This window comes from Ixodes scapularis, unplaced genomic scaffold (assembly GCF_016920785.2).
Source record: "Ixodes scapularis isolate PalLabHiFi unplaced genomic scaffold, ASM1692078v2 PGA_scaffold6__148_contigs__length_123643588, whole genome shotgun sequence".
In the NCBI taxonomy this organism is placed as follows: Eukaryota; Metazoa; Arthropoda; class Arachnida; order Ixodida; family Ixodidae; genus Ixodes; species Ixodes scapularis.
Window position 1 is genome coordinate 55,889,713 of NW_024609881.1, and position 21,648 is coordinate 55,911,360.

Here is a 21,648-nt window from a genome sequence, read left to right on the forward strand (position 1 = left end):
TAAAATGTATTTCCGATACGTATAGCAATACATTTTTACAGATATATTTGAGTATCAGTATTTTAGCTACTATTTTCATCTATCCCAGTACAGTGTAGACCGCATATAACGTATGTCGCGGGAGTCGCGAAAATCCGCACTATAAGCGGTACCGCGTTATAACCAAAACATCAATTTTTCAGGCCAAAATACATGCCATGTGACAACTTACCTTTGTAAAACAATTTATTTTATGTTAGATGAAAAATAAAGCTTAGTTTGAGGAAAGTCTTTATTTCACCAGACTAGTACACTTCTCTCTCAAGTGTGTCACACATTTTGAAAGAAATGAGCGGCTTTTGCCTCGCACAGCCTCTTAGCGGCGTCGCGGGTTGCGGACGGATGTTGCGAGCGTTCAGGATTGCTAACCCTAATCACTTTTCTCCGGAGATGAAAACGCGTGAAAATTCGGATCCTTCATACGGTACGCGCCAGTAATACCTTGAACTTGAGCACACGCATGAAATGCGTCAAATAAGAAATCCGGGCGATGTTCGAGGACACAAATGCTTAGAAATCACCACTGTAGTCGAAGTAAACAAACACGACGACACGGGCGTTTCTGCCGTCTTGAGAGCGCCGCCACGACATCGCCGCTCGAGTAGGTGGATCTTACCTTCCAGTACGTGCTGGGTTATCATAGCGACACACAACGAAAATTCACAGTCAAGGATAGCGCTTTTACGCGGAACGATGAGATGAACGCCGTCTACGACGACGTTCAAAACGTTGATCACAACCGACGCCATGTTCGCGGATAGAAGCAGCCGGCCCGCAACGGGCATGCAACGCGCGCGAACACTTCTCCTCGACCTGCTATTGGTCTGTCGTTACGGTTGTTGGTTTCCAACAGTGTTGCGGAATGGGCACCCCCATTCCATTCCAATTCCATTCCGGGGAATTAGAGTTTGCGATAATTCAATTCCTTTCAACTCCTAGGAATGGTGACACTGGGCCCATTCCCACTCCTGGAATGGCTGAACCGTTCCATTCCATTCCTCTCATTCTTAAACGTAAAAATTGGCACTTAACAGCTGCATTGCATTGCAGGGTTGGGCAGAAATAGTCAAAAATATATTTGAAAATGCAAATACTGGGATAGATGAAAATAGTAGCTAAAATACTGAAACTCAAATATATCTGTAAAAATGTATCGCGATACGTATCGGAAATACATTTTAAAAAGAGTCAAAAAGTCTTTGTAAAATTAGATACAGGAATACATTTTAGGGAGGGCAGAAATATTCATACTGATTATGCAATACATTTTTCAAATTTCTTTGAGACGCCGACTGAGATGAGGCTTTAAGTTTGAAGTGGAAGTTTTTTGTTTGTTTTTTTATCCCGAAATTATTTTCCCGCAGGCTTGGCGCTTCGCCTTAAAGGTATACTCGCTGTCAGCTTTGTGTCAATGCCATCAATGCTCGGGGAGAGGGTGCACCAACCGCCGTACACGCGCTTTCCTCCTCTCTTCGGATTGCCACAGAAAGTTGACCGCGAGTATAGTAGTTCCGGACGAAGAGGAATCTTCAATAGGTTCAAAAAACGTTCAATCAAGGATTGACCGCGGTCCCTTCCCTGGCATCTTGTTTGTCTGACCAGTGATGCGAAAAGACTTCGACCTCTAAATAAATTTCATCAAAACATCATCACTTCCCTGTCCAATAAGGACGCCCCTGTCAACACTGATCACATGATGTCACGGCGGAATGAGCTAGTATTCTTGTATTGGTAGGTGTTGCCTTGAACATGAAACTTTACTCACGCTGCTATGTGAAAGGACAGTATGTACTTTTGTTCTGAATTATCTCATTGAAGACCATGCAGGCAGTTGCATTTGGAATTTTCAAGAATAGGGTGGACCACCTTAAGCATCCTGGAGCAGACGTCTTATCTTCTGTTACGGTTGAAAAATTGATACGGTGGCATCCCTATTGTGACGGTCCGACCCGCCGACCTTCCGCCTCCAACGCCTGAATGGCAGTCATCAAGTTTCGGCTAGCATCATCCAAACAGAGACCCGTGGATTGCGACGTGATATCGCCCCGTACGGGTGCGAGCTCTCCGAAAAACAGCGCGCTCAAGACGAGTCGCAGGTGTACGAAGTCTGGGTCGGCACAGCGAGGCCACGTCTGGCCTTCTTCCTGGGTATCGGATCACCAGAGCAGCAGGTCACGTTCACGTCGACGGGTGACGTACCCTTGAGCCGTGCAACAGGCTCAGACGCATTCGGATTTCTGTTGAACTTCACTGGTGAAAGACGCCACCGCCGCCCCCTTCTCTCCCCCCTTTGTTGTTTGCTTTGACGCTTGTTTTTTGTATTGCGTTTATTTATTTAGTTTTTTTTTTTTTTTTGCGTATACGTCTGTTAGGGCTCCTTGCGGGTTTGCAGTTTCCCGCTCATTTTATTTCTGAACAACTGACTCGCTGACTAACTCGGTATCACTAAACGTAAAAAAAAAAGAAAAAATGAATAAAAAATATATAAAGAACCGGACCCCCCATTCCATTCCCATTCCATTCCGGGCAAAATGCATCTAATTCCATTCCCATTCCATTCCCCTCAACGTTGCCTCCATTCCATTCCCATTCCATTCCGGGGTCGTGAAAATGTGGAATGATTCCGGAATCATTCCAACTCCGGAGTGGCAACTCCGCAACACTGGTTTCCAACGCAGCGGAGGGACGCACGCACGTGAACGACAGGTGCGTGCGTCCCTCCGTCGCTAGGGCAACTGAAGCCTCTCTCTTCGCTCAACACCTCCTTCTCCCGCTTCTTCGAGCACCCTCCTTGCCCCGCGAGTGCCGCTTGCGCAACGCTTGCGGCTCGCGCCGTCAGCGCCGTTATCTAGTGTCGCACAGGCAAGCGTGCTCGCTGCTCCGGTCGTCGGCGCGGTCGGCGGGCTGTGCCAGAAACCGCACTATAACCGGTATTTCCCTTCGCGCGCCTGCGTTTTAAGCGATATGTAATTACATGGAGTTCTATGGGAGGCGAACCGGTGGTTTAAAAAAACGGCGTTATACCCGGTCCTGCACTATAAGCGGTTACGTTGTAAGTGGTCTATACTGTATTTGTATTTTCAAATACGTTTTTGACTATTTCTGCCCAACCCTGCAATGCAATGCAGCTTGCCATCAAGTGACAATTTTCACGTTTAGGAATTAGAGGAATGGAATGAAACGATTCAGCCATTCCATGAGTGGGAATGGGCCCAGTGTCCCCATTCCTAGGACTTGAAAGGAATTGAATCATCGAAAACTCTAATTCCCCGGAATGAAATTGGAATGGAATGGGGGTGCCCATTCCGCAACACTGGTGTACACCTGTGAGTGATATGAAGGTGAACAGCCCTCTTCCTGTTTTTGACGCTCCTGCAAGTTTTGGAACAAGCTCTGTCCCAGAAGAGGGCTAGAACGCAATGTTTAGACCCCCAAGCCACGTACCATTTGAGACGTTGAGAGTTAATATAGCTTTAAGGAGCCGTAAAACAGGCAAGAAACCAGGTAAGGTGTTCACCTTGATATTGCTGGCGGGTGTACATATGACCTATGAGTGTTCTTCAGGTCTGTCATCTATGGCCGTGACACAAGGGAGATGAGGTGGCCCATTTGGCTGTAAAGCCCCGATAAATTACACCATTGTTTGGTGCCCAGGTCTTATCTCTTTTCGAAGGAAGCGCAACCAACCAACCCAGTTTGTCCCCAAAACGAAGTGTCCGTACACCGGATCCCGAGTTTCTACATTAACGAGACAATTGCATAGGGAAGGATCGGCCCTCCCTCCCCAATATTGTCTATATAGCGGGCATCCATGTTAGCAATACATGACTACATCACATGCTGAAATTCTTTCACTGGTAACTAGGAGGAAATTGTTAAGTTATTGCCAATTAGAAAACCTCATATCTTAGTCTCCTGAAATCTTGTTCTTGTTTCCCTCTCGGATTAATGAGGTATCCAGCCCCCAAAATGTATTCAGATCGATTCAAGATTTAAAAATATACTAAAATGTTATGTTGCCAGGAAAAAAAAAATTGTAACGGAGCAAGAAGTTTTCAGGACGACCTTCTAAGCACCATGGTATTAAACTTCATAGACATAGCTAAATAATTATGCACATTCTGTGTGTAGTCAGTAGAAGATATGTAAACTGAATTAGAGATAGAAATGTCAGGTTTAAAAACAAATTTTTTTCTTGTATTTTTGTTTTTAAAGGAGCTGTGCAACAATTTCAGGGCTTTGCTTAAATAATTTGGGAGTTGCTGTCTCGACCTTTTTGAAGTAAACAAAAAAAAAATGCATTTGCCGTGCATGTCCTAGTCTTCATTTTTAAAATTGACAAAGGTTAAGGTTTTCTGCACCTCTCAACTTCTTCACCATCTTCCGAGTCACATGCGCTGTGACATGAAAGAAGGATGCACGGGGTTCAGGTGAAGCTCTCTCTAGAGCCATCAGTGAGCTGCAAGAACTCAACCCCTCGCGACCGCGTGACCACATGCTGGAGGAATGTCTCATCCGGGTCTGGCCATCCCCGTCCGGCTCTACCCCGTCCTCTGGCTTCTTCGTAGCTTTTCGCGGTAGCAGATAGAGCTGACGGTTTTGATGACCTCGAATAGATGGCGCCACTAAAACTCCATGTAGTAAAGGTTTTTTGGATGATACCAGGTTTTTTATGCATTTATATTTATGTTGGAACAACATGATTTATAGAAAAATTACCTTTTATCGAGCAGACATTTGCACAACTCGCTATCTTTTTACAAGTTTTTGACGTCCCACAGCATGGTTCTTATGGCCACCGCTCGCAGCTGCAGGCTGGGAAATATTCGAAGTTTTGCCTCGTAATTACTGAATGGAATCGCAGCATTTTGAAGGAAGGTGTGTTTTTTGTCCTTTGTGACAAGAACGACAGTCTCAAAAGTGGAAGATGCAGATTCTTTCAACGTTAAAACCGTTGCACAGCTCCTTTAATGGCTAGGGACCCTCCTTAAATACTGGTGCCAGTTGTGCTTGAGTGCTTCTGTGAACTTTATTCAAAAGGCAGCAACATGTTACTCTTCATAGCTTCAGCAAGACTGCATTAATGGCTACTCTTTTCTAAACTAGATGGATATTTTGGTTGGGTATTTCTTGTGTGTACTAAGATATGTGAGGTTTTTGTCTTCTAGGTGATGGAGCTGTACTATTTGGGAAAACCAGCAGTGCATTGAAAATCACCGAGGACATCTTGTTCAGATGCTGTTCTTGCACCTATGTCACAAGAGATCAGCTTGGAATTGTGAGCCACCTGTTTGCCCATGGTGATGAACAATTCAAGAGCCAGTGTCCTTCCATGTCTTCTGGCTCTGGGTCCAAAGTGCTAAGCAGCACTCAAAAGTACAAAAGCAATAAGCCATATAAGTGCAAGCTTTGCCCAAAATCATTTGCTCTGAATTTCTCTCTGAGAAAGCATATCTCAACACACACTGGTGAGAAGCCTTTTAAGTGCAATTTTTGCCCAAAAGCCTTTGTTCAGAATGCAGATCTGAGAAGGCATAATAGAATACACACTGGTGAAAAGCCATTTAAGTGCAAGCTTTGCCCAAAATCATTTGCTCTGAATTTCTCTCTGAGAAAGCATATCTCAACACACACTGGTGAGAAGCCTTTTAAGTGCAAGTTTTGCCCAAAAGCCTTTGTTCAGAATGCAGATCTGAGAAGGCATAATAAAATACACACTGGTGAAAAGCCATTTAAGTGCAAGCTTTGCCCAAAAGCCTTTGCTCGGAATTCATATCTGAGAGTCCATTACCAAACACACACTGGTAAAAAGCCATTCAAGTGCAAGCTTTGCCCAAATGCCTTTGCTCGGAATTCAGATCTGAGAAGGCATAATCAAACACACACTGGTGAAAAGCCACATAAGTGCAAGCTTTGCCCCCAAGCCTTTGCTCAGAATGCACATCTGAGAGTCCATAGTCAAACGCACACTGGTGATAAACCATTTAAGTGCAAGCTTTGCCTAAAAGCTTTTGCTCGGAATTCAGGTTTGAAACGCCATACGGCAACCCACACTGCTGAAAAGCCATTTAAGTGACACAGTTTGTTTACATCTTCATTGAGATGTACATATACCTTGTGAAAAAGAAATCTTAAGGCGTTGCTCAGATTAATAGTTAAGCTCGCCTCACTGAAGCGCTTATGCGCAGTGGGTCTTACAAAGGCCTGTAGCATCCTGCGTCATTTTCTAAACGGTCTACGATCATCGGGCACAGGCCAACAATTGAGGTTGACAAACCCCAAGGGCACTCTTATAAAAACACTGGCAGCAAATAGCCCTTTCAAATGCCTCAATATCTGGAAAGGTTAAGTTTGAATTCCAGTATGGTAGTTTAAAGAGATTGCGGACACAGAGCTACACTGTCTGGCATTTTGTTCCCGAGTCTTTCATTCAAATGCCACCGTTTGTCATCACACAAATGTTTTTGGGAGTAAGGAATGATTCCTTGCCAGTTGCATTCTTGAGGCTGGGCAATGTAATGGGAAAATTTAACGTTTTTTAGGGCAGCTACTCCCTATGTTCTGCATCTGAATGCAAATTAGGTCATGTTTTTGCTCTTGTTCCAGTTTCTTTGCACTTACTTGAGGTGTACTCCTTTGAGGTTTTATCTATGATGTTTGAAAAATGCCTTTTTTTTTAAACCTTTTATGTGGAAAAAACAAACCTGCAGAACACGATTAAGGAAATGTAAAATTCAGTTTTGTTTTAAAAAATAAAACATTGGCAGTTTCAATTTTGACAATTGCTTCTTCCATCATTTGTGGCTTTGCATACTAAAGTAAGTGTGAAAGATCTTTTTCCAAGGTGTTTTTTTTGTGTCCTGTACCGTGCAAAGATCTTTTTTTACCGTATGCCTCGATGGGGGACATTTCCAAGTGTGTGATGTCCAGCACCGCTTTCTTCTGCTGATTAGGACATCGCTAATTAAATAGACCTAATGCAAAATTGCTTGGTGGTCTGACAACACTGAGACCATCTCTATTTTAATCTTGGCAAGCGTCGTCGGTACCGAAGCACGGTGGAAGCATCGAGAGAACCTTTCTGGCAAAGTGTAATGGCGCAGCAGCTGTGTTTTCCGGTTTACAACTATGGAATGTAAACAAACAGTTTAAACAGCCTAACCCAACTCTCTTACAAAACTCGGAGGCCTGTGCATTTCTGGCAACAGTCTCGTCGGAGCAGTGGAGCAAGTCCTACGCCTTAGCTGTGGAATCCAGTGGAGCAAGCTTACACATTGCGTTCGGTGCGGATGAACGTCTGCGATTCAAGACACGTAAACTGAGGCCTTTTTGTTTAACACTAAGTATGTGCAATGCTTAATGGTTTGTAATCTAATGGGTGCTGGTGTATTGTATGTGTGCAGGACGAGCGCTCTGCATGCATTTCGTAGCGCCCTCTGACGAGTCATTGGCTCAAAGGCGTCTCCGACAGCGTCCACGGACTGTTGCGGTAGGTTGTTTAAACTTGTCCACATTCCTGGTCGTAAGGAAGACCACACAGCTGCCTCGCCATCTCACACTGCCCCTGCAGCTGTCTCCGATGCCTCCACCATGCTTTGGTACCAACGGCACTTGCCAACATAAAAATGGCAACGCTCTGAGTGTTGTCAAACCACTACGCAAATTTTGTGTAATGTCTATTCTTGCACTGCCCAGCAGGTTGTGCTATCACTCAACATTGTACCCATTTTCAATATTGCGTAATGCCTCTTTAGGACTTCATTGAGAGAACATGGAACTAAGACTCCCGCACTCATTCCCTTTCCGTCACGACTCTGGCTCCCCGAATCGTGCATTTATACAGCACCTGGTTTGAGGCATCACTCTCCCCAATGTGTGGGTTCTTTTATTGTTTCATTGCTTCGTGTTCTTGTTCCTGGCTGTTGTTTCGTTGTAATAAATGGTAAACGGCTAAATGGAGAAAAGGAGGAACCGTCGTAAAACAATTTGTAATAAACTACTCCCAAATATCCCTGCATGCAACCCAGCATGCGTTGCATTATGGGACCTTGGTCATGGAAAGGAGTGCCAGTGACTTCAGTTTCGATTGCCCCGTTAATGAGGTAACGAATCAGCACTGCATGAAAATGAAGTCGGCATTCGCTTACTTTGCACCCATTCATATTCATGAGAGCCGTTTTTTAAACACGGACATCCAGCGGCCGTAAGAACCTGCCTAGACATAGCGAGGAGTAGGAATACGGAGGCTGTGTCCCATGCATTTCAGGCGGCCTGGCTACCGCTTTAGTGCGCATCGTAACCCTCCCTGCTTAGCGATCATTTAAGAAGCTTGGGTCGTTGAGGAGGGAATGGAACAGATTGATCGGTTCATTATACTTGTTTTATGTGCTATCATAGTTCCGTGTTTTCCTGCACACAAGCTTTGGCACCTTTGGAGCCCACAAAAATTTTGCTCCAGCATTCTTTCTGTACTGGTGGGCAACACCAACGGTATTATAAATTTATTTGAAAGTCACATGCCTATTTGAAAATGGAAGCACTGCCTTTGGCCTAGACGGGATGTCGTGAAGGGAGAATAGAAGATCGAAACTGAAACTGCTGCCAATGGGATCCCAGGACGCTTTGAGCGGCAGTATGCAGCTAAGATCGCTTTAATTTTGCGAGAGGTCTCTTTTGTCAAAAAAAAGTTGTGCAGGCAAATGAGATGCGAGAGGAAGCCATTTGCTCTTGCTGCAGTGAAGATCTGCTCCACTTTGGAGGCTTCGCTTGCCTCAACAACATTGCCCAAAATGCCTTATACAGGGTATAGCCGTTTGCAAGAATGGCCTCTGGGCACTGGCATCTTGCTACTGGCGTTGGTAGCTCGTCTGATAGTCGAGCGAGGATGGATGGATGGATACTGATGGTTGCACCCTTTATATTGGGTGGTAGCCTGCGCCATCTAGCTGTGATGAGGCATACCCACGGTTTAAAGAAGCTAAGCGCCGAGTGGGAAAAGGTTGCTTATGTTGTTGGCATATTATGAGCCCTTGTAGGTTCTGACGAGACTCGGTGCAAGGTCGAGCCTGAGTTTTATATTTTATTTTCTCTGAGCAGAGCAAGGGCTGATTGCGCGAAGTTTGTTCCGTTTGGCTGCCTAGCTCGCTGCCCGTTTCCTGTTGGAAGTACTACAGCTAATTGAAACAATTGGCAAGCTAGGCTACCAAACAGACCGCGCGCTCGGTGAGAATGAAATATAATTCCAGGCTCGAGCTTGCACCAAGCCTTGTCGGTACCACCAAGGGCTTGCAGCATGCCAGAGGCCGAGGCAGTTTCTCGCTAAGCGTCGACCGCTGCTCCCTCAGCGCCCTGCTGGTCCAATGAAAGAGCTCCCCAAGGCCCAGCTGCAGAGGAGGCTCTGCCTTATTGCTGGCCAACGACATCAATACTCACGCTTGCGTCTTACCTTTGGTGTATAAAAGTGTACAGTAACATCTATATTTTCTTCTACTCACGTGACAGCTAAACCAGTATGGCAAATGCAGCATCCCCCAAAGTGCACTTCACTCCATTGTAAACCACATGCTTGTGTCTGGTGAGAGGTTAACTGCACTTGAGACAGTTGCAAAAAGGATGAGCCAGCAGCCAGCAGACCTATATAGTTTGACAATGGGCATCGCATTAAGCTCACCGTGGCTGACAACAATGTTCCGAAGGGTGTGTTTGTTTACCTTCCGGTGAGTCGTTGATCTACTCTACGTTGCAGCGTGCCTTAAGTTTGTCGAGAAATGTTCCTCATCCACGTATTCCGGACGATATTACAAAGGTTGGGGAGGGAGGTTTGTGGCCAGGTGTGTAAATGCACCATAGCTCTTGTATTGTAAATAAGTGCTGATGCTGCAGAACACCGGGATCTGGGATTCGATTTCCACCTCTGACCGTTTCAATCTGGATGAGCATCGTACTGGTGTGTGGTCGTGAATCATTACTGCATGATATTTGTCAAGGACCCTGTCCACCAAAGTGGTTGGTACGAAGACGTCGCTGAGTCGTCTGCCCTTCTCCTGGCTGAAGACATCGCTAGTCTTACAAACACAAATTGGTAGGAGCTCGAAAAATGTGTAAACACCCAAGCACAAAGTGCTTTACGTTTGCTTGTTTTTGTGCGGCGTGCGCGTTTTTCGTCTGCTTTGCACAGCCAAAGAAACAAAGGAAAGAAACAAAAATGTGGTCAGGTGTAGCCAGATGAATTTGGCAGCTCTTTACTCGTCTACATTTTCCCCTCCTCTCCAGTCCACTGGTCAAAACCGCTTAGGTTTCGAGCAGTTCTGTTTTTTTTATTTTTTACTTTATTAAAAATATATATGATGCTGTAGTAAAATATTGATTGGGCAGTCTTCTGACACCATATTCGCCTAACGAAAACTGGCTAAAAATATTTTTTAATAAATTTGGAGTCATTGTTTCATTAAATGTCGGGCCCCGTACATGTTTGTAACTGCAACCTTTTGCCACTGTCATCTTGTTGCCTTATGTCTGTTGTGGGATTTTGCTAGCTACCAACTAACAGGCACCGATAGAGTAACCAAAGGGTTGTCTCAACAGCGGCGGCGATCTCAAAGGAGCCGTCCGACCTAGTAGCCCGCGGTCCCCCCATCTCCGCGGCAATCTAGATGACGTTTAGGGCTACATTACCGCGGGTTGGTTCGATTCGTTACCTCCGTCAACGCCAATGAGCGTCTACCTTGTCTCACTCTCTCGAATATAGCGGAAGAGAAGACACGTACCAGAGTAAGGACAGAGTCCAAGAGCATTTATTGGAACACTCTTAAAATGAACTACTATGTCCCCATTCAAAATGCCCCCCGCGCCCGGCAAGGTAAGAAAAGGTCCTTACCTGGCCAGACGCGGGGTTCCGGAGAGCCAAGACCGGGGAAGCATCAGAGAAGTCGCCGACACACGTCCTGTCTCTTTCGCGGTCACCTGGACGAGTCCCTTCCCGAAAGCGGGAAAACAAGAGGCGAAACCTCCTCGCCTGTCGGCAGTGACTCGCATCCGAGCGGGGGAACGGAAATCGGTCCCCCCGAGAGAGAGAGAGTGAGAGGAGAACCCCCCAAGCCAGGCAGCCCTCTGCCTCACAAACAGGTCGGAGCTCATGGCGAAGGAGGCCGAGCGTTCCGACCCGCGGCCGTTATCACAGCCATCGTGGAAGGGAGACCAGAGGAATCCCCACACTGTAGAGCCAACACCTCCTAGATAAAAAAGTTGTGGTGCTGAATTTTCCTGATTGGACACGACTACAAGGACAGTGTTGGGCTGGGACTTGGGCTCTCACTGATAGGAAGTGTTCTAGTGGAGCGCTGATGTAGCACAGTGTCCAGTCTGGGGCGATTCAGCAAAATTCAGCACTTTGGCTTTCTTATCTAGGATGCGTTGGTAGTGCATCTGCTGGCAGTGGCATAGCAATGGGGGAGGGGGGGGGGCGTTCCAGTTTCTGTGGTGTATGTGGCAGAGACACCTGTTCTGCTGCAGGTCGCTCTTCACTGTGGCAGTCCACAGAAGCTTCGGCCGCCAGAAGGTGAGATGCCGTGATGACAGCTACACTCGCGTTCGCTTGTGCTACTCGCAGCTTTCGTTTGCATTTCTACGGCCTACCGCCAGGATTGCAACATGCAACAACAGCATGACATTCCGGCTTCTTTGACGTCATTTGTTGCCACTTCCGGACCACTTTTGAGGTATGGGCAGCATATACACGTTTGCAAGTCCGGTCTCGGGGCGCCGCCATCTTTCTCAGTTGGGTGCGCTCTTGGACGAGTCGTAATCCGATTACGACGCCTTAGCAAGGCTTCGTAATCGGATTATGATTCGTCCAAGCACACCCCACCCAAGCAAGATGGCAGGGCTCTAAAGCCGGACTTGCAATTGTGTATAGGACACCAAACATACCAGTCAAAGACGCGCTCTAGGCATCGTAGTCTCCGCCAGTTGTGGAAGATTTGATTTTTTTTTTATAAACAAAGAAAGAAAACATGTCCGTCTTTTATTTAACTTATCTTTTGACACTCGCCCTAGAAAGGGTTAGGTCTGTCATTTTTTTTTACTTCTCTGCATTGGCATCTTTGCAGACATTTACATAATGCATTACTAGTAACAAGTTACTTCTACTTAATTACTTGTTTTCGGTAACGAGTCACGTATTTACCGTAAGATACCGCAAGAGTGCCCACCCCACCTTTATTGAAAACTGGGTTAATCTAGACATGGGCACTTGTCCGGTCAAATTGGGCGGTCAACGGATAATTTGCAGAACTTCCAAGTTGGGGAAACGTCAATGGCGGGCACTTGAAGGAAGTTGCCGCTTGTGCTGCATTTCATGGAACTTACTTTTTTAGAATAGGAACAACTAAAGTACATAGTTTCTTTAAGGCAAGGAGTAACGGTATTTCATTAATTCCGAGTACTGTGTACAACGCGGTTTAAAGAGCCTAGTTTTAATTCTGACCGAAGTATGCCTCTATTGCAACGAAGGCAGGTGGGCAACTTGAAGAACGACTGAACAGTATGAGAGTATAGCAACGTTTCTTGCTGAACACTTCACTCGAACTCTTCAGCTGGGAATGTCCTTCACCCAGCAAACAAGCTAAGGTTCGTTGCTTGAACCTTCTAGAATCGTGTACAGACCGAATCTAAACCCGGAGGTTGCCAACGTGGAAAGGCACAGAACCCATTTTTAACTTAGAACTTTAGAAACGGAGAGAACAAAAGAGAGAAGAATCCCAGATTCTCTATCCCTTCCAGAAGCACAACACTGCCGTTCCTTCGAGCCAGTGAGTAGAACGACTCTTCACTGTGCCGGGGATGTACAACAAAAGCAGTTGTGTATTTGGTGGTCAAAGTAACACAAAGGTAACTTGTTATCTTTGAGGTAAAGTAATGCATTCTTTTTGACAATCAGTAATGAGTAACATTTAGTTACTTTTTGAGCAAGTAACGGTATTAAGTTACTTTTCTGGGGGTCAGGTGTGCATGTCTGCATCAAGATTATCACTCTCTCCACTGTTCAGGTTGTCAATATTTTGTTGTTCTGTGCTCTTGTTTTTGACAGAATCAATCCAGCCTCGCCCAGTGCTAGGTTGGGTAAATGAAACTGCAAATAAAAATTATTATTATTGATAATAATAATATTACTATTATTATTATTGTTGTTTTCCTGCCCCTAGCAAATACTCATCTAAAAGCAAGCAGTGACAGCATGTAAATTTAGAGTGGAAATTCTGCTAAATTTAGCGGGAAAATTTTAACGCTAAATTTGGTGAGTCAAGTTTGCCCTCTAAATTTAGTGGGGAAATTGACGTCACGTGACATCAACACCAATTCAATTTCCTGCTAAATTTAGCGGGGAGCTTATGCCTTGCCAAAACAGGCGCCTAGGAACTGCGCTCTAAAATTATTATTACTAATATTACTATTATTGTTTTCCTGTGCCTAGCAAATTATTTTCTAAAAGTAAGCAGTGACAGCATGTAAGCCTTGATGAAAACACTGCCACACACGCACTGGTTGATTATTATTATGGTAGTATGAGCATCTCTGTGACGTGCATTAAATGTCACTGTGGTTGCATTTCTGCTGACCCTATATTTTTTGTAGTATTTACTTTGCACCACCGAAATTGTTTTTCACAGTAAGCGCAAGTAGAAATTATCATTATTACCACCGACATTCAAGCCATGTATATTACCACTACTACTAGCTGCAACGATTTTCTGTGTGGTAAATTTGCAACAAGTCGATCGCCAAGAACAAGTAAGGCTATGAAGCAACCTGTGCCACAAAATTTAAATGGGACCATTTTGTCCTAGTTCGTATTTGGGACTATTTTTTACCAGATCCCGGGGACAGATGTGCAGTGGCATATAAAATCTTTATTGTCTTCACAAGTCTTCTTTGGGGAGGGTGTATCCTCACGGCATCCCTGGGCCACTTTATGGACCTTTTCCACATACCGACAGCACCAGGCGGTGGCTGCACGAACTAAAAATCGAGGAAGTGACCTACCTGCGCTACCAATCGATAATGGGAGCTACGCTACCAGTTTCTTCGCTCTCTGAGCAGCGGCACCTGCCCAACGCGACTTGAAAGAGGGGCATCCGTGGCGTCCACCCAAACGTTGTGTTTTCCTTTCCGTCGACGTTCTTTTTTTGTGTAACACAATTATATATATGCTGCAGTTACGTGTTCTACTCGCTGATATACAGCTTCCTTCCGAATATCCTCGATTTTTCGTTCCGACTTCTGCCGCTTGGCATCGGGCGCTCGCGCGTGCGCAGAACGCTTCTCGGAAAAGGTCCATTGCCAAGGTGCCCACATATTCTTCGCATTTTCTTTTTGAACCTGAGCGTGCTCATCGTCTGAGGCAGGTAAAGTTTCGTGTTGTGGTATCGTCCTTAGTATGAATGACGGTCTTTCTGCCCTCTAAAGTTCAACGTATGCTATTGCCACAAATAAAATTGGCGGATTAATTAACAACGAATTCAACGTTTAACGAGTGGAACTTGTATCTGTAGCTCAAACAAAAGGAACCATACCTCCTTTCTCAGTGACGAAAAGCGACTGCGTCTGCACTTGCCAGGCCACGACTTTTTTTATTCTTGCCGCTCGAGAAGCTCCCAGTAGGTGGCCGCTTTTTTTTGTCGATTTCCCCTAACCTTCAAGATTCATCATGTTATAAAGCACTGGCACACACCAAACTAGCCAAAGTTAATTTGGCGTAAACTGCAATATTTAATAAATAGTATGGTCTATGAACACTAGTTCTGACCTATAGTGTAGACCCCGTAGACTGCTGCAGGTTAACAATGGTAGGACAAGAATCCTCCCACAAGTCCACTGTTTCCAGATTAGCACGTACAGCAAAACGCTGGAGAGGACCGAAAAAAAAAAGGGGGGGGGGAGGGAGAGAATGCCAGTTGTGGTGAGAAGAAAGCTTGTCATTGACAGGCTGTTCCAAGGGAATCTATACTGTCTCCAGTATCAAAATGATTTGTTGGCCTAGTTGGTTAAACATTACGAAAATTAAAAAGCGCAAAGGACAAGGACAAGAGGGAGACAACACAGGACAAGCGCTTACTCGCAACTGACGGTTTCAATCATTTTGCTACAGTTCCTTTCTTCTACAATAGGCCCCTTTATGTGTAACCTTCCAAGTTCTTCTATGTTGGACCCTGTTTCTTTCTACATTAATTTAATCGCCATCTCAACATGCAAGGCGAGGTATTACTCCTTCGCCATCCGACACCATGTGGTTCCCCAAGACATCAACGGACTGTTCGGCTGCGGAAGACCATCAACGCATCACGCCAAGAGGATATGTAAGATCGTTCGTTCCGAGTTGTGGAGGCAGGTACGATTTTATCGGATGTGCCTCAAGGTCCTTGCTGTGTATGGATGTTCGAACAGTACCCAGTGGTCAAGTTACAACCACTATCTGCGTTCAGCAAGCCAGATGACTGATTTCCTCTGGTGGTCCTACATCCCACACCTGAAACATCGCACCAAAAACAAGGAACACCAAGGCGAGTGTGTCACCGTGCTGGGGATTGCGTCGCTTCCTGCACACCTGGGTAAGGTCCTTGAGAAGGGTCCCAAATTCTGTACGACGCCCACAAGGCGAGGCGCCCACTTGTTATCTGCTGTTCACGACATCGCTGCGAAAGCTCCAGAAAATGACAGGCCGCGATGCATCGATGACTGCGTTGATGTGTTACTGAGGGTGGGTCCTAATCGTGCAAGCGAGATCAAACTTTCAAGCATTGTGGGCCACTTTCAACGTAACAATATGAAACTGTTACTGTCCGATAAAGAGGGAGGATTCGTTGTGGCACCTCAGAACATCTACCTAGAAAAGGCGGAGGTGGCCTTGGGAAAAAACTTCAACCACCTACCTGACTTCAAATCGAAACTTGTCAAGGCCAAGGCTCTACGACTGTGCCACAGGCTGGATTTAAACCAACTACGAAAACAAATCATCGCATCCAAAGGCAACCAATTGGAAGTTTTTTTCACGGCCAAGACCCACAAGGAAGAATGTCCTTTTCACGTAATTGTGACCGAGAAGGGATCTTGGCAGGGTGAAATGTCGCGGTACCTTCTGCATCATTTGTCTGTCCTCCAACTTGATGACCCATTCTTGATTTCCAACTCAGAAGTAATGATTCAATACCTGAAAGACGACTCAACCCAAACACGATATGGGTTCTCCCTAGATGTTGAAGACTTATTTTATTCAATACCACACAGAGAATTGTTTGACACCGTCAGCGAATGCATCGACTCCAATGGAGCCCTAGGTTTTCAAAACACCTGTGGCATACCAGTTGCGTCTTTCCTAGAGCTTTTGAAGTTTTATTTGTGCTCGCCGTTTGTCACTTTTTCAGGAGAAACTTACATACAGAAAAAAGGAATATGCATCGGGTCATGCGTAGCTCCCATTTTGTGTGACATTTTTCTTTCAAAGTGTGACAGGGGCATATTCCAGGGTTTGACGAACTATCCAGTCGCACGCATATTCAGATACGTTGACGACTATCTTGTGCTCATGACAAAAATCCTTGACGCAAACGACATCACCATCATCAAGAACATATTCCTAGGTCAGGCCCAAGGATTAAATTTCACCCACGAGACTCCGACGAACAACAACCTCCAGTTTCTGGACACGCGACTCACCTTTCAAAATGACCACGTCTGTTGGATGTATTCTCCTAGATCCAAGAAATGAATACTCCAATATGAATCTGCACACTCAAAACTAGTCAAAAGGAGCATTGTGTCTAGTTGTTTGAGCGCTGCCCTGAAAAAGTCTTGCATTCATTCAGTAAGAGAAAGCTTTGACACGCAAATATCAAGGCTCAAGGAGTCAGGCTACCCCACCTCCATCCTGTCTGACGTTGTTGAATGCATGATAAAACCAAACAGAACAAGCAAGAGAAGTGGAGAAAGAAGAAGTCGACCGGCGGTCGTCCCTTATATACACCGCATTTCTCACAACTTCAAGAGAATAGCCTCTAAATACGAAGTGCCGGTTGTGTTTTCAGCCCCCGACAAGCTTAAAAAGCTCTGCCCCAAAGTTAACACCCTGCGCACAAAGCCTGACAAATGCAGTGTCAGGCACGGCAACAAATACGTCAACTCTTGCAGCGGGGTAGTGTATTTGATCCCGTTCACCTGTGGGAAGGTATATGTAGGACAGTCGGGAAGATGCATCAACGTAAGGCTTAGAGAACATGCGCTATCTTTAAAATCCTCTCCGTCGGGGCATCTCGCCCTACATCTGAGGGACTGTAGATGCGCCCCGCTACTGTCCGGCACAAGGATCCTGAAGAGGTGTCCAGACAAGCGAACTCGAGAGATTCTTGAGGCTGAAGTGATTGCGACCAAAGGAGACGCCTGCATCAGTGCTCCTTCGGTGACTTTGTCATCAAAAGAATTAGAGTACATGAAATATTTCCCTTAGATATTCTTAATTTGCTTTACCTTCCTCTTTCTTTTTCTTAATATATTCACAGTCATTTCTTTCACTGTTACTTTAATCATGCCCACCATTTCCCATTGGTTTTACACATTCCTTTTTCTTTTTCAATTCTCAATCTTTTCAGATCCGTTCACTCCTTTCTCATTAATATTTCTAACATTTAACGTTAGGGTCCTTCATCTTCCTCATCTTCCGAATTAAACCGTCAGTTGCGAGTAAGCGCTTGTCCTGTGTTGTCTCCCTCTTGTCCTTGTCCTTTGCGCTTTTTAATTTTCGTAATGTCTCCAGTATTTCTGGCCATGTGCGAATAGCTGATTTTGAGTTTTGCAGCGAAGAGTGGTTTTGGCTGAATATATTCGAATCGAATAGCTTCTCTTAGTCTTTCACTACCATGCAGCATGCTTAAATGAAAATTCAGCTGAAATCGTGAAGGTGTTTCAATCTTCAACTTGTCCAGTTCTAAGCTGAGTTAATTTTAATGTAACTATTAATGAACTGTGGCATGTAAACGGAAAATTTGTTGGAGCTATCCTATTCGAGGATGTTTATATATCTGCCTACTCTATGCAAATGTTCATTATTATTTTTAAAAAAGAGTAATTCGCGGTTTGTCAAGACATTGCAGCCTAACATCTGCATAATCCGCGGCGGGTGAGGTCCGTTGAGTGCACTTCCCGCCGAGCACCTGTGCACTGCGGAGAAGCAGCTCTCGGTCAACCTGCCGCGATTAACACTCCGAAAAGTATGAAAATCGTAGTTCAGCTTGAAGTGAATATCGAATAGCGTATTATCTTAAATTATTCGGATATTCTTCTCAGGTATTTCGTGCGATGCCAGTAACAAGACTCTCCCACTAAACATGGATGTCTCGTAGCCGACATAAAACGGCTAGACAAAATGCAATGTGGAGCGCAAGTTTGTCTCACTGATCTTTGAGATCAGTGGTTCGTCTGCTTCCTGCACAGGGGATGCGATGATGTCAGAATGCCGAGCTCTTATTAGCTGGTCGAAAAAACTGGTGCGTAGACCGCATCTAGCGTTGAGGTCTACCCACTATTCTTCCAATCAAAGTCAATAAGAACACGGCGTTGTTCAGACGTCCCCGCCTTCCTGCGCAAGAAGCAGACGGCTTGCTCTTGGCATTAACGCAAGCCCCTCCCCCCAAGCCCCTGTTCCACGACATGGTGACTTTGTCTGGATGGTCGCTTCACACAACTCCACTGAGGTTAGTGAACAGTTGAAAGCAACGTTACTAAAACACTCAGTTGGGAAACTCGCCGTCGAAACCTGGGCCGCTGGCGTCCACCGAAACCGAGCTAAATGCGACAACAGCGCCACTCTTTATCGTTTGTCTGTACTGTAATCACCTTGAGCTTTTTGAAAGCCTGTTTTTGCGTAAAAACAAACGGAAAAGACTCTTTTTGCATTAAATTTATTGGAGTTTAGTACCAAATGATGGGCGCGTGATGTTTTTATCATCTTTAGTTCGCAAGGCTTTGCGGAACAATTAATATTGTTTTTATAAAAACATGCCTCAGCGGGCCTTTCAGGTAGCGCGTCCCGACCTAGGTGCTTTTTGACTTCGGTAGTTCGACGCGGCGCGCCCGCCGTGGAGACGGGGGTTTACCCCTGTCAAAGCCAAAAATAGAAGTCACGTGCAGTTTCTCTAGTGGCCGCTGCGGGAGAAATGGTAGCGTTGTGTGCTGAGTGCTTTAGTAACGTTGGTTGAAAGCGTGACTGATTCAGTCGATTCAGTGAATACATGGAAGTGCAGGGAAACTAGACTTTCAGAAAAGGGGATTGGGGGGGGGGAAGGGACCAGCAAAGGCTATCTGACCGGTGGCGTAAGTTGAGTAAGGGAAAATTGTTTATTTTTATTTAAGAGTTTATTCAATTGGCGGGAAAGGCGCCTCAATTAAACGTTACGTAGCTATGCAGAATTCAGTACCACCAAAACCCTTTTGCATCAGGGCGGTCGCTGCCAAAGGAAGGTCGCCGGGGAGTTCCTTTGCTTGAATGACGAGAGGTGGCGCGAGTTGCCGCCAGATTCGGAGGCTTCAGCTTCGGCTGTGCTGAATGATCCAGCACTCGAAGAAAAAAACGCCGCAAATTTTCGGAAGTGGAGTCGGTGGAGTCGCTGGTTGTGTGGGTCACTGTGGTGTGGGTGGCGTCGGTCCGCGTTCGAAAGTAAAGACAATGAAATCGGCTTCACGTTCGGAGACTTCTCGAAATATTCAACAAACAGGTACTGTCTCAAGGCTGAATCAATAGGTGCGTCTGACGATATCTTATAAATCAATTTCGTGAGGTCCTGCACACGCCGTGGCTTGACTTCTGGGACGTCGGCTTTTCGCGCTTTGTTTTAGATGCGGAGCATCTCTTGCTCGGGCTATGTCCCGCGGCGTTGTAGTCCGCACTCACACTACGCATGCGCAACTCTCCTCGCCGCGCGTGTGTTCTCTCTCTCCAACAGCTGCGCGAAGTGCACGCAGCCAACACCTCCTAGAAGACAAGGCCGTAGCGCTCTTCTCGTGACGTCGCAAAGGAAGGTTATCGGAGGCGCGCGTCGAAGCGAAGGCAACGCGCGTGGATCGACCGTCGTAACGCGTTTTTAGTCACATACGCGTGTCATATTAGCTAAAATGAAAGCTGAACATTGCAACGGGTGTAGAAAACATTTTATTACACGAGCAAAATATTACACCGCCAAATAATCGGTACGAAATGGCACAAGGTATGCGTATAAGACGTCTATAGAAAAATGTGATTGTTTTAAGTAGAAAACATTGAGTCATGCAATTATTGTTGTAGGAATGCATATTTTATACAGAAATACTTCGACAAAATGGCGAGGCACGCAGTGATTTGGAAACAGCAAAACAGAACAGTTAAAAATCAGGTAGACGTAGTCAACGCGGACAAGGCAAGACAAGTGTTTCTCACGATCATGTAAGCGACGTTATCGCGTGCAGTCACTGAATTCTTGCATCATACCCCGGCCACATGGTAAAATTAATGTAATTTCGGTCGAATGACATTATGGGGTCGACAAATCCGCTTGCGGCGCTCGTATAATCACTCAAGACCGCAAGCTGATTAAATACCATATCATTCAATGAAAATATATTAACTTTGCTGTGTGGTAGGGGTACTAAACTTACTATTTAGTCAACAAATTTACTGTGCCCTATGGGCTTGAGCTGCCTTAGAACAAAATATAGCTGATTTTATATACAGTAATACTGTTATCTTAATACAGATAAGATTCTAGTATAAACGCGGAAAAGGCAATGAAGTAACATTAGTATAAATATACATATAAGCACTAACAACGCACTTTCAATAATCAGCAGGGGTACTAAACGTACTACTTAGTCTACTAATTTACCTGTCCTTATGGGCTCGAGCTGTCTTAGAACAAAATAGAACTTATTTTGTATATAATAATACTATTACCTTAATAGTTAAGATTCTAGTATAAACGCGGTAAAGGCAATAAAATAACTTTAGTATAAATAAACACAGAACCACAAACAACGCACTTTCAATAATCACACAAACTTGTTTTTCACCTTCCAGTGAAAACTAGATTAGCGCGCATATTTACAAATGTCGACGCAACTGCACACGAATAACGACAAAGAACAAAATTGCAATCTATCACCCGATTTAAAAAAAAAAAAAAAACGATTGCAGCATTTTACTTGCGTCCTACATGACCAAGAAAGCCCGTAAATAAGTTGTTTCTCACCTTTCGATCGTATCCATACGTCCCACAATATCCGTGACGAACACATTTGAACACAAACTCCAAGAAGCCTCTCTCTGTCGAGAGAGGTCTATCGATTAATCGACCAGAGTCTTCGTTGGCTAGTTGTCACACGTCACTCGAACCGTAGCAGGACTTGTTTCACGAATCCACATAAATGCCGTAGTATCCAAGCGAACATAAAAAAAACTACCCGAGACTACGGTGATGACAGAAATACGAGGGGAAACAAGTCTCAAAAGTACCACACACGAGAGCAGCGGCGACGAAAGGCTTAACGTTGTCGACCCATCTCTTGCTGGTGTGCGCTCCCTGCGACAATGAC

General features: G+C 45.1%; 1 protein-coding gene across 4 annotated transcripts in view; it reads left to right on the forward strand.

The window, feature by feature from the left end:
- The window catches only part of LOC115327215 (zinc finger protein 782), a 90,577-nt gene that overhangs the window by 51,187 nt on the left and 17,742 nt on the right, over positions 1-21,648 (forward strand). For 2 of the 4 annotated variants that reach the window (XM_042294471.1, XM_042294470.1), the window contains exon 3: positions 5,208-7,702. In XM_042294471.1, the coding sequence (XP_042150405.1) occupies positions 5,208-6,115 (908 nt within the window). In that variant the 3' untranslated portion in view covers positions 6,116-7,702. Of the gene's footprint in view, positions 1-5,207; positions 19,800-21,648 lie in introns of those variants that run through there. The other 2 variants (XM_042294472.1, XM_042294473.1) reach the window with 2 other exon arrangements.